The sequence below is a fragment of the Musca domestica genome, unplaced genomic scaffold, assembly GCF_030504385.1.
Source record: "Musca domestica strain aabys unplaced genomic scaffold, Musca_domestica.polishedcontigs.V.1.1 7, whole genome shotgun sequence".
Taxonomy (NCBI): domain Eukaryota; kingdom Metazoa; phylum Arthropoda; class Insecta; order Diptera; family Muscidae; genus Musca; species Musca domestica.
In genome coordinates, this window is record NW_026712383.1 from 3258456 (window position 1) to 3267552 (window position 9097).

The window sequence follows — 9097 nt, forward strand, 5'->3', positions numbered from 1 at the left end:
TCGATATCTAAAGATCATAACAACCACTGTTTAAGAGTTATAGCGATTTTCTATTTTAAACCGCTACAGTAGCTTCTTTGCCTGTTGAAGGTAGTGGTTGTAGCGATTTTTACGCTATTTGTAATTTGGTACGAGGGGAACAAATGCTTCCCTCAAATTTGGAAGAAATCGATCCAGGGTTGGATATTCTTCCCATATATTAGTTCCCTCTGATTCCAAATTATAACTGCTCTGGAGCTATAATACACATTCAAAAGTTGGAATTATCTACTTTACATAAATCCGCAATATAAACGTTAATTTGTTACGCGTATCTCTATATAGGGTATAGGGTATTATATAGTCGTCCCCACCCAACTTTTGAACTTGTTTACTTGTTTGTTTTTCTGATGGTAAATTAATACAGGCCTTACCTGTCAGAGTTATCCACTACCGGGGCTTACCTTGATTTGTTTCTTTAGAACAATATTACAGAGAACGAACACACTTGTTGAAAAAGACTCAATGTTCATCCTTTATTAATACTTACATCAACTTATTTTACAATTTTAATGAGATAAAATGGAATATGTCATGTTTATTATGCTAAATTAAGGTTTCCCCAGGGGAATAATAAAACTCATATAGTCAGCCGTCGCTCCCCACTGTGCTCGTTGTGTTTGGAATATAATAATCCATGCTGTTAAAGCCACCGTCCAAATAAATGTTCCAATTCCTGAATATATGACGTATTGTTTGATTTGTTTTTGTTCCGCATATGAGTTTCTGCCAAACGCCTCCTTGAAGAACCAAAAGAAATTCACCGACCACAGAAATGGCAACAATGCAAATCCAGCACGAAAGTAAGTACGACACAATTGCAATTTTTGTTCGCCTGTGGCTTTAGATATATTCATATTTAATGTTTTAATTTTTTAATGATAATAAAAACAAAAACTAAGACAACAGATGACAAACTTTGTAGGGATACACTAGTCGATTTTTGACTATCAGGCCGAAATCGATATCTTTTTTAACCATCGATGTTTAGAATTCATATTTGACTTCTTAAGATAATGTATAGATGGCGTTAGTGTGAGTAGAAAATGTTATTATACCTAGCTTGGTGGAATGGAAAATACCTTCCAGAGATATATGCACGAAGCTGGAAAAGAGATTAGAGACAATAGATTTATCTTAAATTTTCCCAGAGGCATTTTTATAATTCCTAGAAATTTACATTTAAATAGCATGAGTAAAACCTAACTGGCGAATGAAAACCATATGCGATCATTATTTTTTTTTTTACTTAACTTTCCGACTGTGGTAAAATGTTTCGTAGGACCAATTACCCAAACATGCTAGGTTCATAACTTAAAGGCAACCAAAAATATATTTTTTGGTTTTTATTTTCAAAATAAAAATGATATTTTCCAGAACTGTTAGAATGCAAACATTTTTACTACAATAATCGATATTCCCTATATAATATAAGATTCTGGAATGGAGCAAATATGTGGAAAATAAATTCTATCAATCTTAAAATATTTCAACTTTCAATCACAAAACAAAAAAGAAAAAAACCTCCACTATTTGGTGCAAATTTGGCAATTTCTAAAAGAAAAAATAAAATCCTTTTAAATCTTAAAAATACCGAATGCCTATACGACGACGTGGACCTGCATCAAAGACATAGAAGTATAAAGATAGGACAAGTCAGAGTCAAAATATTGTCACCAGGGGTATTTGCCTCTGTTGTTACGATATCATAACAACATAATCACCAATGTAAAGTTGTTTTAAAAGCAAATGCAATTTTCAAGTAATCGAAAATGTCAATGGAATGCAATTTTGAGTCCAAATTTTTGGTTTACAGAAAATGTTATTCGTAAAATTGCTCTGTAAATATGATTTTTATGCTAACAGTTCACTGTTGTAGCAGCGCCCCTATATATTTTTCACATTAACTATTTTTCTATAATGCATTTTGTCCAGTCTTTACCATTTTAGGTCTTTGCCTGCATAGGCAACTTTTGTCATATATTATGTCACGATATCGTGACATAGCATTATGTTATAATTTATGATTTGATTCAATAGATGGCATTGGTAAAGGAAAAATAAAATCAGGTAACCCGCTCGCTATATAACATACATTGATCACTCCGTATTTTTGCTAAGTGATAAGTGAAGTGTGAAATAAATATAAAGTGCAAGTTAAAAAAAGGCTTTATAATAAGTGAAAACTGACTATTAAAAAACTGATTTAAAGAAGTGCCAAGTGTTTATAGAAAATTTTCCTTACAAAAGAGGAGAAAAATAAGACTGAATTGAAGTGTTAATTTGTGTGTAAAAAAGGGTAAGGCATATTTGCCGATATCCCTAGAAAATAAACAAATTCTTGAAAATGGATAACTTCGAGTCATTTAATGACCAAAGTAGCATAGCTACCGAGGACAATAACAATGATACGTTCAAGAGACCTAAACACAAAAGGAAAAAAATAAAAACACTATGAGTGGCTCTGACTCAGAATATGAGGTGATAAAATTACAAAGTGTAATTGATGAACTCATTAAAGATAGAGAACAATCGCATTCCAGAATTAAGGAATTAGAAACTGAAATTCAACTGCTAAAAGAACTATTAGCTGCAAACAGTAATGCCAAATTAAGTGAAACAATAAAACACAACAACAACAAAAATAGTGAACAGCCAAAATTTATAGGCACTTCAACCCCAAATACTAATATAAGCATCGAAAGTGAAAGTAGTGCAAAAAATATTAATGATTGGGCTGCTTAAGCAAGCGAAGACTTCAGTATGGCGAAGCCAAAACTCAAACCCAAGGAGAGGCGTAATGTGAAAGTCCGAATTATACAAAATGCAGAAGAGGAGATGGAAATTACCTCCATACCAGAAAAAATAATTGAGGCTAGCAACACCCAAAGCATCCAAACAACACCACAAATAATGGAAAACCCGGAAAAACAGGTAAGGTCAGCCCCCACCACTATTTAAGATATATAATACAAATGTAAAAGAAATTGTAACTAAAGCCAGGGAGAAATTAGGACATAACAATTTCACAATTAATATTGTTAATAAAAATATTGTAACCCTAAAAGTTATAAATAAGGAAGACCATACTAAAATCAAAAATGTATTAAATGAACAAAAATATTCATTTTTTACGTACACACCTAAAGATGAGAAACCTATATCATTAGTCATCAAGAAATTAACGAGCACATGGGATGAAAATGACATCCGCAGCTATCTAGAAGAGAAAAATTAAACATTAAATTTTTGAAGTTAATTAAATTAGAGAGAAATAAATGGATTTTCAAATTATCACGTGACTCAGACATTAAGGCATTTAGAAGACAACAGTTTATGCTTAATAAAGGCATTAAAATCCAGAATTATAAAAGAGAAGGATTTATAATGTGCAAAAATTGCCAAAGACATATACATGTTGCAGGTAATTGCAACATGCCCTATAGGTGTGTAAAATGCCGAAATTCGGAACACGGGCCAGGTAATTGCCCGATTCCTCCAAAAGAAAAGAATATCGAAGAAATATTTGTAACAGACCCAATAACAGGGCAAGTAAAGGAAAGTATAGGATTGCCTGTATATTGCTGTAACTGTGATGTAGAAGGCCATGTGGCAAGCTACAAAAATGCCCCACTAGGCTAAAATGATAAGAAAGACTTTCCCAAAAGAAAGAAAATGTTCAAATTAATAAGCCTAAGACTTTATTTGTAAACCCTAATTTTTCCTACTCTAATGTAGTTAAAGCAGGACAACAATCATTGGCGAATAACAAAGCGCCATAAAATGGATATGCCTTTGAAATATTCAATAATGATTGTAAAAAATTAATAGGTAAAGATATGCTAACAACGCTTAGAAAAATACAAGAATATTCAAAAACGCGTAACCAGCTAAAAACAGATGAGGAAAAGGCCCAGGCAATGCTAGGGCTACTACTAGAATTAAGACTATATTAAAAATTATATTTATTAATGTCAATTCAGTAGTCTCACGACACAAGAGACATTATCTGGAATTATTTATTAAAAAGAATAATCCAGACATATTATTAATAGCTGAGCATAAATTGTCTGCCAGAAATAAATTTGATATGAAACATTATATAACATTTCGCCAAAATAGGAGTTGTGGCCGTTAGTAAAAGATTAGACAAAGGCCGAACGAGTACCGGCTGATCTAGGTGAAATAGAAGGTACAGTCATAAAACTAAATAACGCTTACAATGACATGATTATTATGTCTCTATATAAAAAACCTACAGATAATCTAAGAAATATTGATCTTTTAAAAATCAATAATTTAATTGGAAGCAAGGAGGCAATCATTGGAGCTAAACTTAATGCAAAGAATTCATTATGGGGAGGTAATACCACTAATATTAGTGGAAAAATATTAGGGGAATGGATTGATACCTCTCCAAACTTAATAATTAGACCATCAATCGAGCCAACTACCTATTATTTTAATTCACAATCATTTATTGACATATTCATAACAACTAACAGTGTAGGCGTATGCTCATCTGACCCATCCAGATGCGTCCAAACATTGGATTATGAGTCAGATCATAAAGCCATAATTATGGAAATAATAACCAATAGAATAGAATGAAGAATGCAAGAAGAAATTTACGATTTTAAAACAACAACATAGACTATCTCTACCAACCAATAGAAATACTACTGTTGAAGAAATAGATAAGGAAATTGAAGTACTGACAGAAATAATAAATGAATCAATGGAAAAAAGTATGAACAAATTTATACCAAAATACGGGATGCTAGCAGAGCTCCCTCTTAATATACTACATTTAATTAAACAAAAGAAAAATTTAAAGCGAAGGAGGCATAGAGTTCTAGATCAAGACACCTATATTACCCTTAGTGCCATAATACCAAAGACCTAAAATGGTAAAGACTGGACAAAATGCATAATGGAAAAATAGTTAATGTGAAAAATATATAGAGGCGCTGCTCACAACAGTGACATGTTAGCATAAAAATTATATTTACAGAGCAATTTTAAGAGTAAAATTTTCTGTAAACCAAAATATTGCAATAATATTTAATCATTGCATAAATATAGGATACTTCCACAAAAAATGGAAACATGCCAAAATAATTTCGATTTTAAAACCTGGAAAAGACCCAACTTCGCCAAAAAATTATAGGCCAATATCGCTCTTATCTAACTTAGGCAAAATCCTAGAAATATTTATACTAAAATTGGTAGAAAATCACATAGATGATAATAATACATTAAAAGATTTTCAATTTGGATTTAGGAAGGGATTGTTAACAACTCATGCCCTCATGGCTCTTGCCAATAAAGTATCGGCAGGATTTAACAATAGGAGTGCTACAATAGCGGTAAGCTTAGATTTTGGAAAGGCTTTTGATACTGTATGGCAAGCAGGTATAATAAAAAAAATGGAGGAAACATACGGGTTTGAAAATCAAATTATGCAAATAATTAAAAATTATCTTCATAAAAGAACATCTTCAGTAGAAATAGAGGAAAGTAGATCCATTAAATATGATATTAAATCAGGAGTTCCACAGGGTTCAGTTTTAGGGCCGGTATTGTACAACCTTTACCTAGCTGACACCCCACAACCTGAAAATGGACAGCTGATAATAACATTTGCAGATGACATTCTCATAGCGGCCACACATCATAAAGCAAAAATAGCACAAAGGAAAATAAATGACTACCTGGACGTACTTCAAGAATATTTTCAGATATAGAAACTACGACATAATATAAATAAATGCAAAACAATAATAATAAAAGGAAAAAATGCAGACTATATAAAAATGGCAAGAAATTTAGACCAGTGGTAAAAATCAATAATATAACAATTGAAACTGTTAACGAATTAAAATATTTAGGAGTTGTCCTAGATGAAAAATACTCATTTAGAAATCACATAGAATATATCCTAAGAAAGGCAAAAACAGGTCTACAAAAAATACTATGTATATTAAATAAAAAACGAGGTTTAAGTTGCCATATCAAAATGTGCATATACAAGCAATTAATTCGACCAATATTATCCTATGCTTTTCTTATTTGGTTTGACATATCGTCAAAACAAATGGAGAAAATCAGAATCTTTGAAAGAAGAATGTTGGCATATTGCCTTAATATGAAAACAAAACAATTAGAAGATGGCAGTTTTAGGACACCCTCTAGAAGGGAATTATATAAAGCCAGTAAAACAAAAAGAATAGACAAATTCATGATGGAATCTGCACTAAAAATAATTGATAGGTGGCAAACACATGAAAATACTATGATAAAAAATGGAGTAATAAATGAGGAAATATTTAATAGATACCTGGAAAATTATGGACATTTATCACCCATGTGCTTAATACATTTAAATAGTAAAAACCTAATATTTAATGAAGAAGGAAAAATATTATTTTATAATAGAAGACATTGTACACTTAATATAGAAAATACTATGTATAGCACTAAACAATTTGAATAAGGAAAATCAAAAATTGTACATATGTAAATACTAGTTTTTAAGTAGTATTAAGTAGCATAGTTTTTTTAGTATACAAGATTGAAATGCAAAACAAGTTTTTTCTGCCTTTCTTCTTCTTATCTTTATAAACAATAAATGACAAAGTCAAAATAAATCAAAAATTGGAAATGGGGCTGGCCTACCTGATTAATTAATATAATTAAATGAAATATTCCTTGAAAAAGTATTACACTGTAAGGAAAAAAACTTATGGTTATGTAATTAGAGTTAAGGAAAACTTTGTAAAACAAATGAATTGGGTAAATAAAATAAATCTTGAATCTGTATTTTTACAAAGACAAAGATGGGACAAGACAGAGTCAAAATTTGGCAGCCCTGTGTGGTGTGCGCCTGGTAGGGTTAATTTTTAAAAAAAAATAAGAAGAAGAAGAATTGATATCATACACCAAGAACAGCTGTTTTGTATAACAGTTGTAAAATGTCATAGAGGGGAAATAAAGGAAAGATAACAATATGGCAGGAGAAATGATTTGTCAAAAAAAAGGTAGGAAAATGGTCCTTTCTTACAACATCCACGAAGAAGACTGGACGTGTGACCTCCCAAAATCCCCAAAGAACAAATTTGAAGTTGTTGGTGCACTGTAATTTTTATTGAATGCAATGTGCAACAAGTCACATATGCATATAAATTGAACTGAGTTTTTTTGTTAGAGAATACAAAAAGGAGAACAATTGAACATTTAAATCTCCTTAGATTAACAAACATAGAAATACAAACAATATTTTGGTTTGAAGTTAAATTGAAACGAATCTAAGACAAATATTATGAGATAATACCGATTTGGATTTAAAACAAAGAGGATCATATTAACAGTTAGCATATGAACAAAAAGTACAACTATAACTAAATCTACTTAAAGCTAAACGGGAGTCACACTCTTCGCTGTCCAAGTCCAACGAGGGAGGCGCTGTATAAACGCATAGGCAGTCCGGCATGCGCTGGTATAGTTCCCAATAGACATAAGTACTCTGATTAATTAAATTCCGGGTTGTTATTTCATGAAAAGAAAGAAGAGGTATTAAAAAGGAAAAAGGAGTAAACAAGGCGATTTATATTGATTTTTATTTACCTTGTCGTTGAGGTACAGGTGGTTAGGACTCCGAATTGAGCTCAACTCTGGGTTAGGTGACCATCCTTCGATGTGTTCTAGTGTTGTCGTTTCTGTTTTTTAGGCGACACTTTCCTTTGTTTGTCCTTAATCTGTAATGAAAAAAAAAGAAAATGTATTAAATATCGTTAATTCGGAATATAATTATAACGCTAATACTCTAAAACATACAAATACTTACATTACATATTGGGAAGAGCCAGAATTTAACAGCCGCATTCAGCATTCATGTCCGTCTGGGCAACCTGAGAAGAAGAAGAAGAGAGTTAATTGGCGTTCAGCGCAGATTAGTTTAAATATTTATTTGAATTGCCTAAATTATTATTAAACGTTGGTTTTAATTGCTTCAGAATTATAATTACGATTTAATTTTCAACTATGTTTGCCTACATTACATAAAAAAAATCATTGAATTAGTTGTTTAATATGGATAAATAGGAAATTCCAAGAAAACTGTATTAAATTAGAATGAATAAAGATATTTATAACGTGGATCTAAAATGAATGAAAAATATGTGTTGTAATATGGAGCACTAAATAAAATAGGTAAGGAAGTGTAGATCTACACAGGTGGGGAAAGTATGGGGTATTCCATAATAAAAAATTGGAGAACAGGAATACCATGGTGGGGAGGGAATTTCTCCAGGCACAATAAACAACCAAACGTGCCCAAGTAACTAATCAAGTTCAGACCGAAAAGAATTTAATTCACTACGAGATGACTCGATGTTGTGTTCCTTTGTTTATCCTCCCGCTGGCCATAGATATTTTAGTTTTTTGTCCACTTTATCGAGGTCTAGTTTACTGACAAGAACTGCGACCCCCATAGACTGAGCTGTTGCCGGAGCAAACTGTCAGCCAGCCAACCCCGTCTGTAAATTAGTTCCCACTCCAGACGATAGAGGTCCGCAGGACAGGACACCTGCGAAAATACCTCTGTTGTTATGATATCGTAACAACATAGTTAGCAATGTTAAGCGATTTAAACCTCTTAGGCAATATGTAATTAATTGAAAAAGGCTATGGAATAGAATTTTGAAATCCTATATTTGGATTTTTCGATCTTTTATTTTTTGTTCATTTTTGTAATTGTGGTTTTTATATTAACATGCCTCTGTCATGAGCTGTTCCTCTATGTATTGTAGACACAAACCATTTTCTCAAAATGCATTTTGTCCAGTCTTTACCATTTTAGGTCTTTGATTTTTATACCCTCCACCATAGTATGGAGGGTATATTAAGTTTGCCATTCCGTTTGTAACACCTCGAAATATACATTTTAGACTCCACAAAGTATATATATTCTTGATCAGTATAAAATTCTATGTCGATTTAGCGATGTCCGTCCGTATGTCCATCTGTGGAAATCACTCCAGCTTCCGAACGAATTGAA

General features: G+C 31.9%; 1 protein-coding gene and 1 long non-coding RNA gene across 3 annotated transcripts; both read right to left on the bottom strand.

Moving 5' to 3' along the window:
• Positions 1-486: 486 nt before the first annotated feature.
• LOC101900386 (gamma-secretase subunit pen-2) lies at positions 487-990 on the bottom strand. Its single transcript, XM_005185051.4, has one exon. It carries the CDS (start codon positions 894-896, stop codon positions 591-593), a length of 306 nt encoding a protein of 101 aa, XP_005185108.1. The 5' UTR covers positions 897-990; the 3' UTR covers positions 487-590.
• Positions 991-7248: 6258 nt separating this feature from the next.
• On the bottom strand, positions 7249-8382 carry LOC131806069 (uncharacterized). Of its 2 annotated transcripts, XR_009343947.1 has the most exons (4): positions 8326-8382; positions 7886-8090; positions 7666-7796; positions 7249-7564 (listed from the first exon to the last, which is right to left on the bottom strand). It is a non-coding gene; the product is annotated as an uncharacterized LOC131806069 (long non-coding RNA). The 2 variants fall into 2 exon arrangements; XR_009343946.1 differs by lacking the exon at positions 8326-8382 and having other exon boundaries at positions 7886-8293.
• Between the last annotated feature and the right edge of the window lie 715 nt (positions 8383-9097).